Here is a 25,444-nt window from a genome sequence, read left to right as displayed (position 1 = left end):
AATGGTGTAGAGGAGGAAGAAGGAATGCCTTGCTTTCCTGAGTTTCCAGGGAGTGGTCAAGGTATCAAAGGGAGCATAGATCCAGGTTTTAGCTCCCTGCAGAGATTTGAGTCCAGCAAGCCAAGGGGATTCTCTGCCTACCGTGCCCTGGGCCCTTCTGGCTGGTGCTCTCTAATGGCTGTGTTTCTAGGTGTTCCCTTGGCAAGGATGTAATCACAGGACGAGGATGGGTATTTAGGAGTCCCCTCTCCATCTGAGATCCTTAGCCCCCCACTTACATCCCCAGTAGTTCTCCCTCCATCTGTCCCGTTGGAGCTGCTCCCCTTTAGAAATCACGTTTGTTTAATTCAGCATTTATTGAGCCAGAGGCGAGGGGATTCAGCAGTTACCCAGCCTGCCTCTTCTTCAGTCCCCATTCCAAAGTAAATTGAATTTTTCCATGCAAACCGTGGCAGCTTTCACATGGAGGGGCTGGAAACCCTTTCTCTCCTTGCTGGACCAGAGCCACTTCTAAATTGGACTTGAAGCGACTGGGGTCTGGATGCAGGGGGTGCATATACCCTGAGCTCCTCGTTAGCTCAGGAAATGTTTGTTTACCACACTTGAGATTTTTCCATCAGACATGCAACTCTCTGGAGCATCTTTCCAGCTTGTTTTCTTTTCTCCTGAATGTACCAAAACAACCTTTATGAATCCAAGACTGTGATGCTTATCTCAAGCTACTTTTTAACTTTTCTTTCCATTCAGCAAGCCAGTCATTGGCCTGCTGTAGGTTCAGATCTTTAGCATAAAATGTCTTTGATGCATCATGATTCACTCTGGAAGCAGATGAAGTTGAATTGAATTAGTCCATTTTTAATTCTGAATGGGAATATCCACGCAGGGCCTTAATGCCATTTAATCACTTCAAATGCCCACCTTTAGTTAATTTGGGTTAATTGTCTTCGTTGTCCCCATGCAGACAAGCCCTCAGCTTTTTCTGCTTTACAGAGGCAGCAGTCCTGCTTTCATTAGCATCCTGTTCCATTGCTCTGACAATGCGTACGTGGGTAAGAATGACATCTGTGCACATTTTATGGCCCCCTAACACCAGCAGGAGGGAGCCCTGCTGACACAGAGGATCAGACCAGCCTGTTAGAAGGGCCAGTGTTTGCTTTTAATTTACTTTGTTGACAAGTTATTCTATTTGTGCCTTTATTTCCATGCTCTTGGATATGGGGCTAATTTATTCCACAATTACTGTCAACCTGCAGCAGTCAGATAATGAAACGTGAGTGCCAGAAATCTTCTTTTCTTTTCTCGGATGGAAACCCAAGGCAGGAACCCGAAGGAGGTCCCTCAGGGTGGTGTCATAACGAGATGCCAGTCATGCTGCAGTGCTGCCTTTAGGTGGTTGAGATAAGGGACCCCACGGTACAGTCGGTTTGCAGTCTGGCGTTAGACGGGGCACGTCATAAATAGCAGCACCGTCTCTGCAGAGATTTTATGGGAGGTGACTTAAGGAACCTGGGTTTTGCCTTAAATCACTCATTTGCAATGCGGAGAAATACCTTGCCCGTGCACAGACGGACTAAAAGCAGCAGCTTCGCCTCATTGCAACCCCGGTGGCTTTTTTAGGATTATCATAACGGGAAGCTGCACTGCTGCAGGTGGGGGCAAAATTTTGGTAGAGAAGAGGTGTAATCACCAAACACTTGTTCAGTGTAGAAAGAGGGTGCGTACATACGTAGGGTCTCCTTCCTTGCATAGCACACAGCAACTCCTTGGGCACGGAGGCTCTTCTGTGTGCTCAGCTCCACATGGGTGTGAGTCTGCCATCCCTGAAGATGGGGCCCGTAATGTCTGGGACACAGGATATTATTCGTGGCCCCAAGGTGCGTCTCTCATTTCAAAAATAACACTTCTGGCAAGCTTTGAGCTCAGACAATAGCTGTGGTATTAGCTTAAATAATTGAAGCAGCACAAGTCCCTTTTGCTGCGAAGGTAGTGTCTGCACAACAATGAGTGGTTTGATTGACAAGTTCACAATTATCTTTATTATGTAGATAATTAAACAGTAAATTAGGCAAACAGTTAACACAGAGGGAAAGTGGGAAGATTAAGATTAATCTTAGTGGTAAATTCTGAACTGGTTTTTAGGAGCATTTACCTTCACGTGCATGTTATGACATGTGGCAGCTCTCGTTGATCATTTTTACAAAAGACATTTATAATGCACTTTACAGATAATTGACAGCTCCTCTTTTGTCTGTGCTTCATGCTAGCTAATGCAAATTGATTTAAATAAAAAATAATTTACATGTTCTTATAAGATTTCATTGAATTTACAAGGGCTGGAGCACACCACATTAATTATTGCTATGCCATTGTGGCAAGCTAGCGAGAAATTAGATATAAAAACTGAGCAAAAACTATATATAATTACCATTAAAATGACTCGGGCATGAAAATTAATCAAATGGATTTGGAAAAACATTATTATTCCTGTCAACAATAGGATGCCAGGTCTTTTGTTAAGAGCTTTTATTTTATTTTATTTTTTTTACTACCTCACTGAATCAGTATAGTCCACATCTTGTGAAGAGATCTTGTTATTATTTAGGGAAGGAAAAAAGGAATCAACACAGCAAAGAGCTTCCTGAAATTGTAGTTGCAGCAAAGCTGCTTGTGTCTCCCAGCACGCAGTGTTTGGTGCTCACAACCTCTTCCACAAATGTCATCCAGCCCTTCTAGGAGCTGATCCCCCGTCCATAATACAGCACTTCCCTTTCTTCCCCTCCTTGATTCTTCTCTCTTTCCATACTTGTGGGCAAAAAGCGTGGGCATCCTGCTGGGACAGTAGTGTCTCATTTTCAATTTACTGTTGCGTGGCTGTATATTCACATCAGAAGCATTATGAAAAGACCTTATTTTTGTTCATGTTTTTAAGTAAATTACTGCTAATGATCTTGTGCTCTTCTTTTTTCCAGGCAAACCGGTAATGATAGTGACAGAATATATGGAGAATGGCTCTCTGGATACATTTTTAAAGGTAACGTTTAGACCTCATTTCCAGGGGGATCTTGGTTAAAGTTGGTGCTCTCTGCAGACGGTTAGCATCAGTGAAAATGTTTGCTGGGTGCTCGTCCGGCCATTACTGCTGTCTGGAGGCTGGAGTAACTCGGTTACCTGTTTGGCCTCTGTTTATACAGCTGATGAAGGACATGGTTTGTGCACTGATACAAACAGGTAACAAGAAATTGCAGACTACTGTGTTCATTCTCAAAAGCAGTCTGCTGCATCAAAATGGTCGACTCATCCTGCAAAACTTGGTGATATTTCCAGAGCACATCCATGCTGCATCATGACAAAACCCAGACATGTCAAAGTTTTTTCAGGAAACATCAGACCTAGAAAAGGGAGGGTAGGGGACGTGGTTGAGACTGTAGCATAGTAACACAGGGAAAGCCCCTACCCCAGATATTCACACATGGACCTCAGGAGGTAAGATTGTGAAGCAGCTTGGCGCCTTTCAGTCGGCTGACTCAGAGATAGTCCGCCCTTGGTGTTTTTGTACACAGAGCTACATGTGTTCACTCCCTGTAGCAATCTCTTCATCAGTCACTATTGGAAATAGCTCTCTCCTTGATCTCCAGTTAAAAGAACTACATTTCCTTAGCTTTGTCTCTAGAGATGCTTATCCAAACAATGAAACTTTGAAAAGCTTCATGGTCAGAGCATGAGAGTAATGAATTATTAATTTCCCTGTTTTTCTTCCCTGGAGACTTGCCTTTGCATTTTTATTTGTGCACATTCGATGCTGAGGGTGCAGAGGCGCTCAGCTGATCCAGTGTCTCCTTCCTTTTGCAGAAGAACGACGGGCAGTTCACGGTCATCCAGCTGGTCGGGATGCTGCGAGGCATCGCGTCAGGAATGAAATACCTGTCTGACATGGGTTACGTGCACAGGGATCTCGCTGCCAGGAATATCCTAATCAACAGCAACTTAGTCTGCAAGGTGTCCGACTTTGGCCTCTCCAGAGTCCTAGAAGATGACCCTGAAGCAGCATACACTACCAGGGTGAGTTCCAGGGATAGTGAACAGAGGAAGAAAAATGTATTCCCTGCCTCATTTTGGTATTCAGGCTTTTTGGCCGAGAGGTTTCTACAAATCTAGAGCCCCTAAACTGTGCATGAGGGTTTGGCCAGGTGTTATCAGCTAATTCTTATCAGATCAGTTCTGCAAATGTCCGCACCTTTATAGCGAGGATGGCCGAAGCAAGCAGAACTTAGGGGAACCTGAGTCAAATAGTGAACTCTGCAAAAGAGTCATGCTCCCAGCTGTGTTCTGTCACCTCTGCCAAACACTGAAGGTCAGGAAGAGCAAGAGTTGGGCGCTTTACTTAGGTACCTAAATACAGGTATTAGCCACGGTTTCCTGGATAATTTAACCCATTTCAAACATTGGCAAGCACGTAATGCCTTTTGTTAATGAGGCACGTTTTCCCTTCCCATTAAGGGTAATTTTCCCCAGCCTGAGGAAGGGCTGCTCCAGCCTCGGTGCTCTGCCCCTTCTCCTGTGTCAAGATCATTCCCTTCTGGGCATCAGCTCACCTGTCCCAGCGTGAGGCCACGCGGCCCCAGTGCCACGGAGAGGGGCTGCACAGGACCCATCCCCTCCAGCACAGGCTCTGGAGAAAGCCTCTGATAGTCGTGGCAGGTTGGCACGCCTCAGTGCTGCCTATTAACACATTTTTCCGAGGGTATTGTGATGGGAGCTCTCTGGGTCACATTCCCAGTTCCTGCAGAGCTTTTTGCAATCTGGGAAAGACGTTTCAGCTCTTGGCAGTTGCAGCAGCCCCACGACGGGGCTCGGCGCACGGCTGGACCAGAGCTTCCCTGCAGGCTGGAGGGCTCTCATCCAGCCCTGCTGCGTCTGCAACGTGCTGCTGTGTGCTAATTGGCACTGCTGAGAATCTGGCCCTTCACTTAAGGCATGCACTGATAAGCCTGTGAATAAATAATTATTGGAAGACAGGACTTTCCCTAATTTGCTTTTTAAATGCGTTCCAAATTCTACCTTTTTCTAATAACAAACAGGGAGATTTTGCAATATGTAGCTCAGCTCTGAGAGGGAAAGACTTCACAGTAAAATACATTTTGATATAAATCAAGGGAGACAACTCTTTAAACCCAATGAGAAAAGTATTTCTTAATCCAAGCTCTCCTCTCACCCCCCACCCCTTCCTTCTCAGAGCTGGTCTGAAGTTTGATTTCTGAAATGGCAGAAAGGGGAAAAGGAACTACCAAAGCACATTTGACAGCTCTCGCTATGCCCGAGTAATAGCACTTAGACTATAAATGGTACAAAAGATAAACCACAGCGATCTGGGGGAGGCGGCACCGTTTTCAGTCCCGAAGCCGAGGCCAAGCTGGTCTTCACGCACACAAATTTCCGTGCCCACTGTGCAGATCTCTCTGCAGGCTTGGGACTGCATTGCAAAAAAAAAAAAAAAAAAAAAGAAGGAAAAAAAAAAAAAGGCATTACTTCCGCAGCAATTTGCATGAAGCTCTCATTAGATCAAAGTCTTCCCTGGCTTCAGAGCTGTCTGTTCCTCCCCCGCTCGCTCTTAGAAATGGAGGAACTGTATTCCCCTACCAACCAGTGCAACATAATTGAGATGTTGATCCTATACATGTCCCAGCATTCAAACAGCATTCAAACAACAAACCTTCAGGACAGCCAATTAGTAGGCAGCCTACAAATGCTTATGGGCTGAGATAATGTGGAAAGGGGCCCCATGCTGTCAAACAGATTTACTTTAAAATTCGATGTCTCTTTCCAGAGAGAAAATAACATCCCTCGGTGCTGTAAGAAGTGCTGTTTTGTCCTCTTTTGCATGTTATCTGCCCTCCCCTGCAATCTATTTATTTTCTTTTCGTTCCAGGGAGGGAAGATCCCCATCCGATGGACAGCACCTGAGGCAATCGCCTTCCGGAAATTCACATCAGCCAGCGATGTCTGGAGCTACGGCATCGTGATGTGGGAGGTGATGTCCTACGGCGAGAGACCTTACTGGGAAATGACAAACCAAGATGTAAGCACGTGCAAGAGCTGCCGCGTGATGGGACTTCTGAGGGCTCAGTGTTCGTTCTGCAGTCAGAGGGGCGGGATGGGGATGGAGGAGGACAGCCGCTGTGAAAATGTCTTTGCTCCCTGCGCCAGGCAAAAGCCATCCTCCCATTCGATGCTCTGTTTTTGCAGCAGCCCAGAGCAGAGGGAAATGTGTCTGCATGGAGGCAAGCCTGGTTCCCCCAGCAGACTGCTGGAGCTTCACTAATGCTGTTAGAGCTGGAGCCTGTCCCTGCTCTGCTTAATGACAAAGGTCTGCCAGGGGATAGATGCTGATAACTGGCAGCATTTCAATTGTGTGTTCAAACCCCTGCTGCCACGTAAAGCAGAAACTCAAGAGAGCCATGGTAAGGGCTTGTTTTGCTGCACAAAAGCTGGGTGATTTGATCAAGTGATAGCAGTCCAGACCGGTAGTGCACAGAGCTGCCTCTCAGTCATCTGCGCATTGCTGATCTCGAGAGCAGTTTTGCTGCTTTTTTCCCCCATCCTTTGCTTTCTCTGTTGTGAATGTCTTTGAGTCTCTGTTAGTGCCAGCTCTCATTTGTTGGTATAGCACCCTTCCAGGTGTGCTGCCTTGCTCCTGGGCCCCTGTTCCCTCTCAAGGTCACCCTCTGAAGCACCTCCAAACAGTGGCGTGCTTGGGGACACTGTCACCCTCCTTACGCTAGCTCTTTTCCCAACCTACCTGAGGATCTCATGTTCCTACTGCAAGACTTCCTCCTACCCTGAGCTCACTATAAGCAGCTGTCTTTATCTAATCCTGAAAACAAAATGAAGCCTGGGACTGCCAGATTTTCTGGGGCCTCCCCTTCCTCTTCACATCTCTGAGAAGTGTGGCATGTGGAATTCTCTCAGGACGCCAGCTAGTGCATGGCACAGGGGGTCACTGTGTGGCACACAAGGCCCCCAGAGGAGCTCTGTGATGGGGGAAGAAACGCAGCCACTCTGCATATGGAAAACAGAGCCTCTCCTCATCCCTCCTGCTTCGTGTCTGCAGTCCTGCCGCCCCTGGAAGCGCCCTTCCTGGCTGGGCAAAGCAAGCATGTACTTGCTCTGCTGTGGGCTGCTTTTGTCCCCAGCACAACACCTGATGTTTCATCCTTTGTTTTTGAACAGCATCCCTGTCCCCTTGACGTTCTGCCATTTTGTTGGCAGCAGAGGCTCTGGCTCAGCCTTCTGTTTCTCCTCTGTTTTATCTGAGAGCCTCTGCCATCAGTGGCTGTAACTACCTGTCACACGCAGGAGCTGCTGCCTCATCCCGACTGCTCGCCTCGAGTCCAGGCAAGGAGACGAGCAGTGCCTTTGAGACGGTCACACCACGTTTCTTGCCAGGGAGATGAGCGTGTTGTTTGGCATGAATGCCCCACCGCTCCTGCACCGCCGAGGCTGTCACATTTGTAGGGAGCTTGGTAAAGCAGCACATATCTGCACAGGGATTTATCTCAATCAAATCCGGAGGCTTTCTTCCATACCCTGAGTGGAGAGTGCAGCGATTTGCAGCCAGGCTCTTTGAGTCGCACCAAGCACTGTGACAACCTTTGGTGCTGATGCACCAGCATGGTACAGATGCTGTTCGTAAATGCCAGGCTGAGATCCTGGCTGGTTCCAGTGGCCAGGAGGGTCCCTTGTCAGGTTAGTAACACTAAACATTTACACTTTGCAGTACTGTTGGGAAAACAAACAGTCAAACAAACAAAAACCAAACCACAGATACCACTTTGTCCATTCTGTGGGGCATAGGGTGAATTTCCCACCTGAGAAGAAGAAGAAGATAGGGGAATGCTATCTTCTATACTTCTTGTACTTTCTATTTTCTATTATACTTCTTGTAAATTCTATTTACAAGCAGAAAGCAGAGAACTGGTGAGATGTTCGTGATCATCAGTTCCTGATCAGGCTTTGCTTAGGTTCTCTCTCTCCCTATAATAAGTGCATGTGGATGGTGGCAGCCAAGGAAACGTGGTTCAGTGCTGTGGCAGAGAAATGGTTCTTGTGAGATTTGTTCCTTCTTCCTTCTTCATCCTCTAAAGGCCTGTCCTTCTTCTTTCTCCCCCTTCTTGAGCTGGCAGAAGAACCAGCAATGTTAGGTGTGGTGATGGCTTTTCTGTGGAGGTCTAGGGAGCTCTGCTCACGTGAATTTCAGACTCTGTTGCACAAGAGTTTCTTGTTGTATAGTTTCTAATTAAAGCACGTTGTCAGCAGTGAGCAAAACGACTCTCACCGTGTTTCAGCCAGATTACTTTCGCCCCTGTTAAAGGAGGTGCGGTGCCAAATGGCAGGCAGCGTTGTAACTTCGAAAGCTACAAACCATGTTGTGAAGTCGTTCTGGTGTCTAGAAGGCTTTCTAAAAATAAGCTTTGCACCGCACGGTAAGGTTTGTATGCAGGAATTGAGAGGATTTTTGTGGCCTGCATTACACAGGTTGGTAAGTTAAATGAGCACAGTGGTTGCTTTTTAGTCTTCAGACTGGTGGTTTTATGAAAACAGGGAGCTAAAAGAGTTTGGTTTACTGGAATAGACTATCTCGGGTCTTCCCTTTCCAAACATCCCCAGTTCAGTCACTCGGATCCATAAGTGAATGGTGCTTGTGCAGAAGGGGTAAAAGGGACACAAAATGTCTCCTTTTATATGCAAATCTTTGCTCTTCAAGTCTTAAAAAGAAGTGGCACCAATGAACAAAGTGGCAAATGTGCCTTTTTTTGTTGTTTTCTAAATAATTGAGTTTGCTTACAAGGTTGCTACAGGTCTTTATTTGCTTCATTCTTTTTCTCCTCTTACTGCCAGACCCTGAAGGCACCTTCAGAGAGAGGCAGCGAGTATTTCAGCATCCTACCCCCTTGCAGTATTTTGATACCATTTGCATTGTATCACCAGAACGAACGACATCCTGTAAATTGAGTTAACGCTATTGATTGTGATGTTACTGCCAGGAATATAAAGCATGCATAACCCCGTTGCAGATGTAGTTCAGATATTCTGAGCTGGTGCCAGCTGGTCTGCTACCCGTCTTGCTGCTATTTTCTTTCTGCTACAGCTGGGGGATGATCCGATATTGTTATAAATACATATGCAGACACAGCAAATAATGTTCTCGTGGCTGTGCCACACTGAGGCTTTTTATAGGGCAGTTGTAAATTTGGGGCCAGGGACCAGCTGAAAAGCATGATGTGAGGAATAGACAATGCATACAGCATAGTATGGTGGGCCTGTTTTTTTGATTCTGTGAGCAATCTGCAGATGAAATTGCTTTGTAGACACAGGTTGGGCAGAGAGCGGTGCAATTGCTCCCCCGACAGATGAAATTTTAGATGGGTCTCTGGTAGAGCACAGAAGGACTGCAGATGTTGTGGCCAGACCCTCGGATATGCTCAGCACCCTTTGAGAAGATTACAAAGCCTCACGTAGTTTTTTCTCTGCTACATGCATCCTCAGGGGATTCCAGTTTCCCACTGCTGCTGCTCAGCCTGCTCATTCCTGGGACTCCTCCACTTGGCCAAAAGCCGTGTGGTGGGGGCTGATTTGAAAGTGATGCACGCGGTCTTGAATTTCGGAGCCTTCTGAAAAGCAAAATGCCATCCTGATGTGGCTCTCACTGACAGAAAGATCAAGAAGACAACTTACGCGCTAACCACAGAGCCATCTTTTTAAACACGGGATGTTTCCAAATCATGAGACAGTGCCCAGCATGAATGGCATTTGAGGCGGTCCTTGGAGCTGAGCGGTGAAGCGCTGTGGCTTTCCACATAGCGCTCCCCATCAGCAATAGCTGTGTCCGCCTCCATTTGGGCAGCGAGGCTTGGGAGTAGAGGCTGTGAAGATGGGCTGCTAGGACCCTCCTGGCACGGGCACAGCCCCTTGTGGCCCGAAACAAGAGCTGCATTCTCCTCAGAGTTGTTACGGGTTCAAAGTGGGCACTGCTGGGCTTGGAGCCCTGCTGTAAATCTGTCCAAAACCGGGGAAAAACGAGTTGCGTTATTCAATTCCGCCCTCATTTGTTCATTTGTGCCTTTCAGGAGTGCAGGCGGCACATGTGCATACCACTTGTTTTCAGTGTAGAACCATAGATGGGTTGTGCTTGAAATCAGTGCAACAACCCTCCCGTTTTTAATTTACATACTCTTAGGCTGACATTTTAAATTCCTGGCAGAAATGTGGACGCAGTAAGAACAGCTAGACCCAGACAGTATTGAATGATATATGAGATGGTTGTTCTGCCTCTGCATTGAATCCATCCATCAATTAGCATTCAAAGTCTCTTTTGAAATACAGTCAGACTTTTATTACTGTAATACAAATTTGTGGTCTAGCACATGCCTTTTCATTTAAAAAGAAGCCAACGTCTGAATAAACAAAATCACTGCACTCCAAGACGATGCCAGAAAGCCCCATAGGCTGCTGGTGGTGGACCACAGCAGGCTCTGGGAGTTTCCTGGTGTGACCTACAGACCTCAGCCGAGATTTGGACAAGTGCAACCTGAGATCTGACCTTGAATTTCCCTGAATTTCCAGGCTCATTTTGCGGTGACTGAAAATGAGTTATTCGACCCATCCCGTAGAAAAAAATTGAAAGAAAATGGAGTTTACTTGATTTGCATCTTGTATGCAGAAAGGGGGAAGAATTTGTGTGTGAGCGTATTGCTGGACCCCTGTTCTCTATTCAAACCAATTTGCGTTTGGGGAAAAAGGAAAGAGAAGGAAGGAATGCAACCTATCAGCCTTGTGTTTTGTCTCCCGCAGGTGATTAAAGCCGTGGAGGAAGGCTATCGCCTGCCAAGTCCCATGGACTGCCCTGCTGCTCTCTACCAGCTCATGCTCGACTGCTGGCAGAAAGACCGCAACAGCAGGCCCAAGTTTGACGAAATTGTCAGCATGTTGGACAAACTCATCCGTAACCCAAGCAGCTTGAAGACACTGGTTAATGCATCGAGCAGGTACAAAATCAGGCCAGAACCATTTCTCAGAGCAAGATTCTTGTCTGAATACCCACCCCTGGTGTTGAATTACCACTTATTATTTGGCCTGCGCACATCCGCGGGTGGATGTTCCTCCAGCTTCATTATGTCCAGGGGAGTTTTCCCAAATCAACTTCTTTCTGTTTAAATTGGCAGGCAGGTCAGCAATTCAGTTACTCTATAAATGTAGTGCTGCTGCCACAAAGAAAATTACTGTGGCCTGCCTTTCAGAAACTGGAGTTTCAGCAGTATTTATAGGTCTATGATAAAGCTACCTGTGCTCTACCCCAAGGTTAGAGAGAGCAAGACTGAGTCCGTGAAGTAGATAGTAAACACTTCTCAAATTATCTGCCTGCTGACTTTATCTTTGTAATACCAATGAGAGAGTCTCTGGCGGAAACTTAGGATGTGCAAAGCTCCCAGATGCCCAAGTGCGTCCTCCCGCAAGTGTTCCCAGGCGTGTTAGCTGCCCCCTCCAGTTCTGACAGTCTTTGAAATTGCGAGAGGATCTCTGTGGTTACCAGAGAGCCGCACGCAAATGATTTGCTAAAACCACATTAAGTGAATCAAGCAGCCGGTGTGCAATTCATTTTGAGTTTCAATAGCTACACAGCTATATGGGGAAGTACAGTCAAGAAATGAAACTGTACTTGGAAAAAAAACATGAAAATATTTATATTTTTAGTGAGTTTTAGCAGTGGTCTCTCCACCACACTGGACTCTTGGAGAGTCTTTTGTTTTTTCATCATAAGCACCAAGTATAACTTCCGAGCCATCTGTGCTGCTAATCACTCAGTCCCTCACAAGGTCATGAAGGAGTGATGTATATAAATCATTGCTGCTTCACTAATGGCAGTGGAGTTCCCCTTATTAACACTGGAGGAGAGAGGCCCATCAGAAAAGCTTATTCTCAGAGGATTAAAAAAATAAAAGACATGTTCCTGTGCATGACATGCCATGCATTAGAAGAGAAGAAACATGAAATCTTCACAGTTTCATTTTTAAATACCAAATAGATCCAATTCCTCAGGCTATTTTACATGCATCATTAACCATCTGAAGAAGAAATTGAAGAATGTCCCTTATTAGCAATTAGTTGTAATGTTAGTTCCAGCAAACCTGCAGGAAAAGGTTTATGGCAGTACAGAATGGGATGTTTCTCTTTTATTTTCAGTTCAGAACAGTCATTCTCAAGGCCTGTTAAGTAGCAGTATGTACTGTTATACCAAACTGTTAGGCAGGAAAAAATGAAAATAGGGAGTAAACTGTCTCCTTGAGCTGCTGAGCACTTTGCTGATGTTTTATTCCACTAACAGGTCCATGCAATTCCAAACCTCTCCTTTTCAAAGGCGCTGTGGGTATATGCAGGGTGGATGGAGTACCTGAACAGCCAGGCTTTGGGGCTGTGCTTCTATAGTCACAGATTGCCATGCCCAGACCACAGTAATTGTGAATGAATCATAATTTCAACATACAGCAGCTGTAAATGATTTTTTTATATATGAAATGTATTCTTTATGGAAATTCTCATTAATGCAAATAAGGGAGGAAGTCACTCTCTACATTACAGTGTGTGCGTATCAGTAGGTACCTCCTGACATTAGTGATGAAAATCCACTTCTCATTATGATTGCTTAGGAGTTTTGAATTCCTCATGTGTATAAAACGTTATGGGAAGCCATTATGCTCTTGGTACTGCAAGTGCTCACATTTTATTGGACCCTTCAGCATTGCTATTAAATAAACAAATAATACTAATGTGATCATAAAATATATGAAGATTCCTGAAGTGCTATAACAATATAATATCCTAGCTCGCCTTCCAGTTGAAAATCTCTTCAGTGTAATTCTCGCAGTCAGAGGCTGACCCAGCAAACACTTTCACCTGGGGGTAATAATCTTTTTGCGAGGCTTACGTTAGCTGGAAGTCGTGTTTTACAAAACGGGGGACATCTGCTTTCTCTCCTGGCTGACCTTGGACAAGCCCCTTCGCACTCCCCATGCATCATTAGCAGAGTGGTGGACCCGCACACAACACGGGTCACTCGTGCCAGGTATTGTACCGGTGTTTCTGCCACAGCGAAGGGTTTTATCTTGCCCTAATCGCTGCTTCCACGTGCAGCATAACCGAGCAGGTAGCACTTGCTGCGGCGAGGTCTGAGCAAGGGTATGGGAGTAGGAGTCTCCCCCTGCTTCCAGGGCTGAGCAGGAGCCTCGCTGGGAGGCTGAGGCGTGGTTGGAGCATTGCTGCTCTCTGCAGGGCTTGGTGGATGCTGCCTGCATCCAAAATCCTGGCCTGACTCTGCAGGAGCAGCCCCTGAAGTGTTAACAACAGCCTGCCATTGACGGCTGCTGCTGGGAAATGTAATTTGGGTTTCGGTTTCCAGGCTCTGGGCTGTCTTAAGTTAATTATGAGCTTTAAAGAAAGAGGAGGAAAACAGGGCAGGAATAGTGAGACCAAAGACCTTGAAGGAAGAGTGCCGGGGAGTGCCTCGTAGAAAAGGAGCCTGCTTGTTTGTGAGAAGTAACAGGGACGGACGCTAATCCTCTCCTCTGCCGAGGCCAACCCTTCTGCTTCCAGTCCCTGAACAGCAGGCGAAGTTGAAGGTGAAGCGATGTATTTGATACGCAGTGAAATCTTGCCTAGCTAACCTGTCACCATCATTCGGTTTTATTCCGCTGACTAAGGCAGTTGGGAGATTTTGGAAGCTTTTACACTGCCCTTTCTGAAAACAGTGGTAAAACTGACAACTTTGGGAAATCCCGCATGGGGCTCATAAGAGCATGATTCCCTCCACCTCATTTCAGTTGTGCTGTACTTCCAGAGTAAAGTCAACAACTTCGTATGAGACAGAGAAATCATTGCTCAGCAGGAGCCTGCTGGGACGATTTGGGCTTCAGCAATCACTGAAAATGCCACCGAAGAGCCACCTTTACTTTATGAGAACATGAGCAGTTGTGTCGTGTTGGGTGGATCATGATGCTGACTCTTTTTGCTTCTCTTGTTTTCCCCTTTTGCCTTCAGAGTATCAAATCTGTTGGTAGAACACAGTCCGGTGGGGAGCGGTGCCTACAGGTCAGTGGGAGAGTGGCTGGAAGCCATCAAAATGGGCCGGTACACCGAGATTTTCATGGAGAACGGATACAGTTCGATGGACGCCGTGGCTCAGGTGACCCTAGAGTAAGTAGTCTCCAGATCCTTTTCACCTCGTGTGTTGGAGCTGGGGAGGGAAACAAACTGTTCAAAAACACTAGGGAGGAGGCTGCAGAAAGGAAACCATTACCCTTTGTTTGCAGTCAGCAGTTCCTCTTTTAGCATCTGTATTGATGATAACAAGCGCAGGCAGGACTAAAACTTACCGTCACTACATTGGCAGCCAGTGCTTTGGCTCCTTCACTCACAGAAATTAATGCCTGAGTTTGAATAATTGACAAGCTGTCCTCTCAACGTAGTAGTGGTTTATTGTTCAAGGTTATTGACAAACGAAAAAAACAAACCTACTAGTGATCTTATAGGAGCTACAGGCCCTGCTGAGGTATACTGGATCAGCTGGTTGCAGAGCAGGCCCAGGCTTAGCCAAATGGACAGTCAGGCCCAGTAAAGTGTGGAAATACTTTTCAAGGTTACTGTAACAGAAATAAGAGTAGATACAAGCCGTTGCCAACAGAAGACCATCGGCAAACCCACAGCTCTAGGGGACAGGCTCCCTGGCTGAGACTCTTCCGTGTGAACGTGCCCTTGGTTTTTGCACGGGGGTATGACTGCAGTTGGGGTGACTAAAGTGCTAAATCAGCTTGGTGAATACCTTGGGGCTGCTGGTTATGCTCCATCTTTCATTGCTTGTCTTGCTTATGTAATTTTCTGTACTTTCTTCCTGCCTCTTACTCAAACTTGCCCCAAAGCCTGCCTTTGCATTTGGGTTTACTTGAGCTTAGGTTATTGCAGACGTTGAGGCAGAATGGGAAAGATGATGCTTCATGCTTGGTGCTTTGGAGGAGGTAATGGCTCCTCCAGCCATGTGCCAAAAGCCAGTGTGCATGCAGAATCAGTGCAGAGGATTTGGAATAAAGCAGGAAAAATCCCAGTGCCCCACAGAACTGCAGTGTTTCTCCTGTCTGCCACAGGGCTTGCTGTGGAGTTCAGCCTTCAGGGTAGGAGATCCTTTGCACATGTTGCAGGTTGGTAAGACCCGCATAGAGGTCAATTTTGCATTAACGGGACAAAGCATGCATGGAGGGAGTGCAGGCATCTCTTCTCCCTCTCAGATTTTATTTGCTCTATCCACGTGCCCAATATTTATCCCTTACAATTGTATTCATCCAGCCTAGCTTCAGGCACTCACGTGAAACCCCCAAGCTAGGGATGAAGTCCTTTCTAGGAAGTGAGGGTGCTTGGATTTCTAACTAGTTCATTTTTTGGGTGCCTGAGACTCTTACACACCTTTTCTCAGCCAAGTTCTACAATTGCATGTCCCATTCCTTTTGCTTCTGAGGACTCCACGGTTCCTCACCTACTCATCTGATAAGGCATTGCCCAGAAACACCAGGCTTCAGGACCCTGTTTGGACCGATCTACACCCTTTGACCAAGGAAAAGGTCCATCCCCAGGGTAGTGAGGAAGAACCTAGCCAGGTGATGGGTGAGGAGGATAGAATGAAGCAGAAAAATGAGAGAAAAGCAAAAGATTGGAGCATTCCCCTCTTCTGTGACACATTAATCTTAGAATCAGAGCAAGTTCTGGTAGGAAATGCAGATTGTCTGAAACATATCACAGGCTTGTTGCTGTTTGGCTGAATTAGCCATATCAAAGAACACAAATAGGTTTCACAAGAACTTCCAGTTTGTTCCTGTTTAGAACTTCGTACAACTTCAAGAGCTCTAAAAGAAATACTTAGATCAAAAGTGAATTGTTTGGTTTGGATCAGAGAAAATTGCTTTGGTTTGGGTCAGAGAAAATGTTGTGTTCAACCCCAAATTAATGAGCTTTTTTGCCACTCGTTTAGCTTTATACAGTCTTAGCATCCCTCTTCTTAGCACACTGACAAAACTATTTCTAACCTCACCTCTTGGAGTGAGGTACATTCCCACAAATCACGCAAAATGCAGTTCATTGTGATATGTATCACTAAGTATTCCTTGGGTTGCACATCTGTGTTATGACTATTATAACTGTGCCAGATACCCACCTTTTCTTGGATGTAACATTTCAGATCGTGAAATGATCTGCTTAATTAGACTTAAAATGTAAATACTTACCTCTGTTTACTCTTTGGTATTTCAGAAATTTCAAAGCTTTCTCCCCAGATCTTTCCAGGCTGCCCAAAAAGTACTTCAAAATGTTTTTTCAGATTGCCAGTGAGCTAAAACATCCATTGCCTTTACAGTTCTAGCCAGAAAGGCGAGGTGTTTTAAGTCCTTCAAATAACATTATAGCTGCCAGAGATGCTCTGAACCTCACCAGCCACAAACCACATCTAAGACCCCCTTCGCAGAGTCCCAGGATGTTCTCAGTAGCACAAATGTCATTTTACTCTGGTCCTTTACTGGCCCCAGTGGAGATGAGATGTCTGAGCTGCTCAGCTTCAGCTTTCTTCCAGGCTTTTACAGCAGCAGAGCAGGGCAGAACTGATGCTTGAGAGCCTTGGGAGCTTTGGGGGATGTTTTTGAAGCTGAAAGGAGACATTTCATGAATCCATCTTGCATTTCACTGACTTTCTTCTGTTGAAACTGAAAAAGGCAAGAAGTTGAAATGCTCCAACTTCGCATACTAGGTGAGGGGCTGTGTGGAGGAGAATTGCAGGAAACAAAATTGGTTATGAAGGTGTATCCCACAGGTAGCTCCACTGGCTGTATTGTGGCTAGTTTAATGCTAGCCTCCAGAAGAAAGGCATCATTGCCGCCCTGTGTAGTGTTCAGATTGGATTTGTTCATCCTCCCAAGGCTGAGAACAAACACTGAGACAGCTGGTATGGCCATCGCCAGCTCCTATGATAAAGCCATAAGGAACATGCGTAAACTGCTGATTTGACTCTTAAAACGTGCTGGGAGGCTCTTTTCATGTGCAGCAACACCATACTTGTACAAAAAAATCATCACTGCACTGCACAAATTCACCAGAGACCCACCTGGCAAGTTCAGATAAGTGTTCTGAGCTGGTTCCTGCTATGTAGTTATCCAGTATTTGCTAGCAAATAAAATCTCCTCCAGCCACCTTGGACAGAGACGCTTAGGCTTGGGTCTTGACCTGCGCAGTCCGTGCATTGCAGTTGTGGCTTAGCAAGAGATCTTGACCGGAGTTGAGTCTGTTTTGGGGAAAACTGTTAAAGGTTCATTAAGCCAGTCAGCCAGCTAGATCAGGAAATCTGTGGTCTCTCTCAGATTTAGTGAAGAAGGCAGAAGACCAGACTCTCAGCCACTAAAATGGGAGAAACTTCCATAGATTCCAGGGACTTAAGAGGAAAGGTGTCCCAAACTTAAGACCTGAACTGTGTTCTCTGGATGTAAACTGGCAGATTGCCCTTAAAATCAACAGAGTAAGGGACAGAAATGTTTACCTGGCTTCTGTGGGGCACAGTTGAGAGTTGTGTGGGTTCTCCAGAGATGCTACGGGGAAGAAATAAACATTGGAACAAGCAAAGTTCTTTAAAGGTTAATATATTTGGGGTTTTGTTTTTCTGGAGATTTCATTTTTCTCCCCGTAAAAGGAAACAACAAAACATTTTGTACTCTGCAAATGAGAATTCAGGTTAAATGTTCCTTGTCTTTTTTCAATAGAGGCAACTGTTCAATATATTCCAGAGCTGGGACTTGGGGGGATCAGGTGAAAAGAAGATCTGAAAATTTGAAAGTAGCTTTCTTTCCCCAAATGACATCAGTAAAATATTCTTTACAATTTAAGAGGTTGCCTTCAAATACCATCCAAAATGATATTCCCCAAATTCAAACTATGCAGGAGACATGTGGAAATTAGGTGGAGAAGGGAGAACTGGATAATCCCTGCCATAAAATGCAGGAAAAAAAAATATGCTGAATGTAAAATACTTATAAAATCTCCTGGAAAAAAAACAACTGCTAGTTCTCTAAAAAAAAGGGATTGATGACACTCTCATGGGACTGGTGGCAGTGGGCGCCCAGCTTGTGGCCTCTTTATGGGACCTGGTTGAGATGGTAGATGTTCAGCATTTTTGAAAATCCCTCCCCAGCATGCCAAGAAAAATCCCATTTACCCCCTTGCTTCTTTCAAAGTAATGGTTTAATGTGTTTATTCCAGAGAAGAGTAGTGCTAGCGACAAATTTTAGGAGAAAATATATTAAAAAGCTAAAAATGGTGAATATCGCCCCAAGTCCTGAGCTCTGCCTGCTAAAGCAAAGACCTGAAAATGTATGTGTTCAAACAAAGAGTGATTTCTACATTTAGCTCTAATTCTTGCAAAGGGACGAATCACCTTGTGAAAAGTGGAGCCTCACCCTCCACCCCCTCTTTCCAACTGGATATCAGACTTGAAGGAAACCTTTCCAGTGGACCAGACCTGCTCTTTAAACTTGTGGACCACCTAGTGACTTTGAGTGTGTCTGGAGCTCTTTCAATCCACTGCAAGAATAACTTTACCAGGACAATGCTCAAGAATAGATAGATCCATGACATGAGTTTCAGTCTGACACTTGACTGGACCAATTACTAACAAAATGTGGACTGCATACTTACACCTTTTGAAAGATCTGTACTCACTGAATCTCAGGACACCCTGTTGTTTGTTATTAGATGAAGAGCTCTGAATATTTGTAATAATATGTGCTGTGTTGCTTTGCATTGTATTTTTTTCTTATAAAATAAAATTATTTATTAAAAGTTATGCTGGATGAAGAACGTTTAAGAGTTCACCTGCTCTAGATACTTATTCTTCACCTGAAATCTCAATCCTAGGATTGTGATATCGCATCTGCTTCTGAACAAACCAGTTCTTGAGTCGTAATCAAGTAGAATGGGAATAATGAATAAGAGCAGATGAACTCTTAAAAAAATAAGTCCTAATCTCATGCAAAAGTCCCTAGCAAGTGGATTCCTCTCTCTTTAGCGTCTTCTGAAGGTCTTTGAGGTTCTTCTTTCCCCTCATTCAAACTGACAACTAACTAACTCCGTGAGTAGTGCCAGTCTGCATGGGCCATTGTAGATTTACACCACACGAAGAAGAGTGGTGAAAACTACTGGAATGGGAGATGAAATGCAAAACAATTTGTGGTAGGTTGATGGCTTCCAGCCATGGAGATCTTTCAGGAACCTGTCCCTTTCTCTTGCATGATTAATGGGGTGGTGAGGGAGGTTGTATTTTATGTGGCGATCCAGTCCTAGCCTACACTGTGTTTGACAAACTGGTCCATGGTGTATAAGTAGTTCTGTTTGTAAATAAAATGTTTTAAATATATTTCTTACAACGTGGAGACCATGAATTCAACCCCTGCAAAACGGAGGATATTGCAGTTAAGGGGATACTGTGTTGTCCCTGGCACATTGGAGCCGGGCTTTCATGCAAGGACATGGTAAGAGCACAGCATGCGTACGGCTGTATACAGGCTGTTTGGAATGGGCTGACACCAATTTTCCCCTTTATTCACTTGGCTTTTCGGTTAACCGAAGTCGGTCTCTTAGTACTGCGTTAGCATGTGGTTTGAGTTCCTCTGTGTTTCCATTTTCAACCCTGTGTGAAAAAAAAAAAGTGAAAAGGGGTGTGGGGGGGGGCACTTCTCCCTGGAACAGGAGTGAAAGTTGTCTTGTTGCAGCAGGTCAAGCATTTTGAAGCAGGGAGACCCCGTGGCACGCAGGTGCCCGTATCTTCACAGCCTCGAGGAATGCCCGTGCCGCTGCCACCACGGCACACACAAACCCAGTGTCTGGGGTAGGGACCCTTGCATGGCGAGGATGCTGACTGCAAGTGCCATCTGCCTGCTCCTTGGCAGGGTCCCAGATGGGCCTTTTCTTGCAGGGAAGTGCAAGTATCCTGTCACTCTCCCAGAACCTTTCCAAAGCCCGTGTAGATACCCCTGCTCATCTCCAGAGCTAGGCCCAGAGATATTACCCATTGGCTGTGGTGAAAAGGGGTCAAGCAGCACTGGACTGGATTTTTAGACCAGCTGTGTTGCAACTCTTTGGCACCGAAGTGGATTTTGTCCCCAGAGTGGCTGTTTTGTGCACCCAGTTTTGTTTAAAAACTGCCTTCTGCCTTTTGCTGCTTTAAGTCCAGTGCTTCAGCCCTGGACGCATGGGAGGCTGCAACATGCTGCAAGTCACGCCTGAAAACGGGAATTGAAGCTCCTGCATTCATTGAGGCATTTTGGGGGAAGTTTTGTTGCTGGCTTGGCAAAGAGCAGAGTGGCTTTTGAGTAAAGCTGCTGGTTTTATGCTAGGTGAGCATCTGGCTCAGGATTTGTTGTCTGGGTTAGCCTTCTGGCTGGTCTTTGTGGAGGTAAAAGGCTGCACAGAAGTTTTTCCCCTCTCTGAGGAGTCCCCACACTTTTGGCCAGTGGCTCCACATTTGAGAGGATTCAATATTCAAAAAAAATAGTCTAGGTCCCCTGGTGAGCAACTAATGGATTGAAACTAGAAACTCGTTTTTCTTCTCTCTCTTTGTGCCTCCCTTAAATCAATGAGGCTCTACTCAAGGATATTGGGTTATGGTGGATGCTATAAGGAAAAAAAAAAAAAAGCTCTGTAGTGAGTAAAACCTGAAACGGTACATGGATCCTTTTGATCAGGAAGCCTGCCGCAATGCCAGAGAGTAGGGACTTTTCCTTGTTAGATTGACGGAGCTGTGTATGAAATGCAAACACATACATGCCTTGCTGATAGTTCCAGGCCGGCTTTTCTGCATAATGTGCGAGAGCAGAGGGATAATATCAGAAACAGTACATACGTGAAATATGTGGCGTTGGATTTTCAAAAGAGCTCAGCTTGCACTTTAGATACCTGCAAAAATAGCTGAACTTTCAAAAAGTAGCAGCAGAGCAGCACACAGCAGGGGGGAAAGACGGATGTTGGCTCTTTTAAATATCTGGCCCTATACTGTTTTTTCGATCTTTGGTGTGAACTTCCAACTGTGCTGTGTACATAAAATAAATTGCATGTAACAATAGCATTACTACATTTTCCTTCATTATTAAGATTGCTTGCTGAACTAGTTTCACAATTCAGTGGAGGCAGAAATGAAAGCATGTCCCCCTGAGAAGTTAGGCACCTTTGCATCGTGCTGCAGCCTTTTCTTCCGGGTAAGGAACGTGCTGATGTGTCTCGTTGGCCTCTGTTGCTCCACACCCATTGTGCTGGGATTTCCGGCATGCATCAGAGAGTTGCTTCACTGAAAAAGGGTGTAATAATGAAATGAAGTATTTAGCCTCGAGCAAAAAATCTGGTATTTTCCAAATCAAAAGGCTGAAAGCGTGACAATCCTATGGAGAACAGGTCTAGCTTTCGGCTTCAACTGGCTTTGTGTTAACACGTCAACCTTCACTTGGGATTTCTTGTTGTTAGAAACAATGATTTTGAAGAGTTCATCTATGTAATTTTTGTATCCGGATGGCTGTATTCACACAGGAGTTTCTGTCCAGAATGTAAATCTGTTGAGAGAGGTGCACCTTGATGGGTAGCTCACGTGCATTATGCAAAAGCATTCGGTGGTCACTGTACACGTTCACCTGCAGTCCAGCATGTAGCTCTGCTATGGATCATGTCTCCAGTATGACCCAGGTGGCAGCTGGGCTCCTGGGAGCAGCAGCTGGGGCTCTGGGTGTCGCTGGCAATCCTGGCTCTTGCATGCATCAGTCCTGCTAGTGTCATTTCCAAAAAGCACTTACGTCCCGCTGGCTTTCAGGGGAAAGCCTTCTCCTGTAAATGGCTTACTTGTTTCTGGGTGTCGTCCACAAGCTGGTGCCAGCAGTGCTGTGATTCACACCTGTATTGGCAAAACTGTAGAGCTTTACTTTGAAAACATCTTTTATTCAGTCCAGCTGAGAGGTAGAAAGCAAGGGGCTTATATTTCTATAATGGAAGTCTTCAAACAAAACATCACATCTCCTGTAAGTCAAACTGCTTCTCTAATGGTCTATGTCTTATGTTGGAAACAGGGATGCACCTGTCTTGATCATTCTTCCAAACTTACTCCTTCAATTTCTTTGCTAACGCTTTTCCCTCTTTAAAGAAATCAGTAAAATTACTCTGCCATAACCCGTGGTGTGGGAGTCACCTCATCTGGCTTCAGATGTCATTAAATCTAATCACCCCAGCTCCTAGCATAATATCTGCAGGGAACAACTCATCCCACTCCTGTCTTTGGGTGGGATAAATTGTCCCTCGGAGGTGCCTCTCAGGCAGCATTTGCTGCGAACCCTGGTGATTAGCTTCATCTAGATGCTGAGGCTTTAGAGTCAAACTTCCGAGAAGACAACCGTTCCTCCTAATCTTACCTTACAGCTTTCCTGTAGTGGCACCCCTGGCAGACCCAACACAAATGCCTTTATCACCTAGAATTCACAGAAAAATAATAATCAAGCAGGGGTTTGCAGAAAGATTTACAAAAGCCCAGAGGGGAGCTGCGTTGCCAATTCCTGTTGATTTTAGGAGGCCATCGGGGCGGTAGCAGTGCTCGAGGCCTTTGCCATTCAGCTCCCTCCAGGAGCTGGCTGTAGGATTGCGGTTTGTGTACCTTTGGCTTTGCCTCACCCGAAGAGGAAGGAAGCGTGGATTGACCTTACTCCTTGCTGCTCATACCCAGGATCAAATATCAGCCTCTCTCAGGAGAAGAGGAAATTGCAACACGCGTTTTCTTACACAGCTTTTCTCTTGGAACAGGACTCCTCGTGCATCGCGGAGTCCTTTGATGAAGCCGATGTTGACATTTTGCTGCCGAGCTTTTCCCCTTAGCCGCTGAGGTGATCGTGGTGAAATCGTGTCACCTCTCTGAGACACCATCAGCCATTTAAAAAAAGAAAAAAAAAAAAAAAAAAGGGGGGGAATATTAAACTTGCCTCCCTTTATAAAGGGCTTCGGGAGCCACAAAGGGTAAGAGGTAGGCAGCAGCAGCGGTGCGTGCGGTGCGTAGTGTGTGTGTCGGCGTGTGCCTGAGCCGTCCCTGGAACCAACGTCTGCTTTCTCCCACAGGGATTTGAGGCGGCTGGGCGTGACACTTGTTGGTCACCAGAAGAAGATAATGAACAGCCTTCAAGAGATGAAGGTCCAGTTGGTGAATGGGATGGTGCCGTTGTAACTTGGTTTTAAAGTCACTTCCTCGAGTGGTCGGTCCTGCACTTTGTATACTAGCCCTGAGATTTATTTTGACTAAAGAAAAAAGGGAAATTCAGTGGTTTCTATAACTGAAGGACGTTGGCCTCTGCCACAGCGTTTATAAAGCAGTGTTTGACTAAAGTTTTCATTTTCTTCCTATTTGTGTCCTCATTTTCATGAAGTAAATGTAACATGCATGGAACATGGAAATGGATCTACTGTACATGAGGTTAACCGATTTCTTACGCTTCAGCGACGACAACAGCAAGCCTTCCCACCACATGTTGTCTGTACATGGGATATATATATAGCACCTTTATATACTGAATTACAGCAGCACATGTTAATACTTCCAAGGACTTACTTGAATGGAGAAGTTTTGCAGCTGTTTGTGGGCTCGCAAAAGCTGCGCTTCACTGAAGTTTACTTCGAGTCTTACTTGTCTACAGAAGTGTATTGAAGAGCAATATGATTAGATTATTTCTGGATAGATATTTTGTTTTGTAAATTTAAAAAAAAAATGCTGTTACACAGCGTTAAGTTATAGAGACTAGTGTATAAACATGTTGCTTACTCAATGGCAAATACAATACAGGGTGTATATTTTTTTTCTCTCTGTGTTACAAAGTTCTTTTAGTTTGCTCTTCTGTGAGGATAATACATGACGATGTATATACTGTACAGTTTGCTATACATCAGGTACAAGATCGGGGTTTTTTCATCGTTTTGTTCTTTTTCCCTTGTTTGCTTCATTTTGTTTTTGTGTTTGTTTTTTTTTGTTGTTTTTGTTTTTCTTTTGCGTTACCATTATGCTTTGTATTTTTGCTGCTGTTTGGTTTGAGCAACATGTAAAGCCTTCGGGAGTTTTGATTTGCATATATGAGGTAGAAGGAGTCTGCTCAAATAAAGGATGTCACCCACCTTCTTCTCCACTGTGGGCTGGGGCCATCCAGAAGAAGAGACGTAAAGTGGGAGTTAAAGCATCCAGCTCTCACCCTGCCTCAGCAGCAGCGTGGCGTCCGTGTTCTCTTGGTGTGTCTGATAACCTGCCCCTAGTGCACCCCTTCCTGTGTCCCCATCATCCAGCATAGAGATTTCATGGCATTTCCCCAAAACTGTGGCCAGGAAATCAGGGGAGGGAATTATTTTGGCATCTGCACAGTCCCAGGTTGCTTTGTGGGTATTTTCAGCTCAGACACCCTCTGTGTCCCTTGGGAAAGTTAGGCAGGTTGGCCCCAAAACCCTGATCCCTCTTACAGAAATGGGTACAGACCTGGCCACTTTGGTTCAGAGCACAGAGAGGAAGGTGAAGGAGAGCAGCCCGACCTGGTCACAGCGCTGGCGTCCCGTGGTCGGTGTCATCTGCCCAAAGCTGACACAGCTTGAGTCAGTCCTGGGTTGTAGCCAGCATTCAGTGAGTACATCAAAGCCCGAAGCTGCTGTTTTCAGGGGGACCTGAGGGCAGCAGAGAGATGCCCAGTGCTCTGGAAATCCCATCAAGAAACAGTTTGGGGCTATCCTCCTCTGTTTGCTCTAGATGGGATTAATCGGTGCAGTTATTTTGGTATTCATAGGTTGTTTTGTGAAGACCTCGGTAAAGATAAGGATTAAAAACTGCTCGGCGGATGGCGAGTGTGTGCTGTTTCTGTAGATGTATTGCTTCCGTGGAGGCGTTGGATAGCATCTCGGAGTGTTATTCCTCAAGGATAACATCGACGTGTTGGCTTAGGGCTTCATCCCCCGGCGCTGCAGAACAGAGCCCAAGCGCCCTATCTAATGCCCAGAGGCAGCTGCTTTCCTTCACCGCTTGCAGAAGCACGTGTTGAATGCCACTTCATCTGGCTTTAAAGGTCTTTAATTTCCTCAGAGCCCTTTGATGAGATTTGACGCAAGTAGCACTTTCTGAAGAAAAGGAGTAGGGAAAGGTCTAGGAGGGGAGGGTTTGAGGGGGGGTTCTTAGCAGCAGGGCTTGCTTTCTTTCCACAGGGCTTCTCGATGCAGAATGTGCCCGTTTTGAAGTGATGTGCACGCTCTGTAACATCCAGTTCTCCTCCACGCCGCCTTGCCATGAGGCACGGGCAAGGTATGAAGGATCAGGGGGAAGCATTGG

General features: G+C 45.6%; 1 protein-coding gene across 7 annotated transcripts in view; it reads left to right on the top strand.

Annotated features, from left to right (window-relative positions):
- EPHA5 (EPH receptor A5) overlaps nucleotides 1-25,227 on the top strand; it is a 191,012-nt gene extending 165,785 nt beyond the window's left edge. For 6 of the 7 annotated variants that reach the window (XM_082759327.1, XM_082759325.1, XM_082759326.1 and 3 more), the window contains 6 exons: nucleotides 2,970-3,031; nucleotides 3,850-4,059; nucleotides 5,927-6,076; nucleotides 10,849-11,042; nucleotides 14,089-14,244; nucleotides 23,212-25,227. In XM_082759327.1, the coding sequence (XP_082615453.1) occupies nucleotides 2,970-3,031; nucleotides 3,850-4,059; nucleotides 5,927-6,076; nucleotides 10,849-11,042; nucleotides 14,089-14,244; nucleotides 23,212-23,317 (878 nt within the window). In that variant the 3' untranslated portion in view covers nucleotides 23,318-25,227. Of the gene's footprint in view, nucleotides 1-2,969; nucleotides 3,032-3,849; nucleotides 4,060-5,926; nucleotides 6,077-10,848; nucleotides 11,043-14,088; nucleotides 14,245-18,497; nucleotides 18,706-23,211 lie in introns of those variants that run through there. The other variant, XM_082759323.1, reaches the window with a different exon arrangement.
- The last annotated feature ends 217 nt before the right edge of the window (nucleotides 25,228-25,444 follow it).

This window comes from Aythya marila (assembly GCF_965140915.1).
Source record: "Aythya marila genome assembly, chromosome: 4".
Taxonomy (NCBI): domain Eukaryota; kingdom Metazoa; phylum Chordata; class Aves; order Anseriformes; family Anatidae; genus Aythya; species Aythya marila.
The sequence above is the reverse complement of the archived record's forward strand: the minus strand, read 5'-3'. Positions and strand labels throughout refer to the sequence as shown.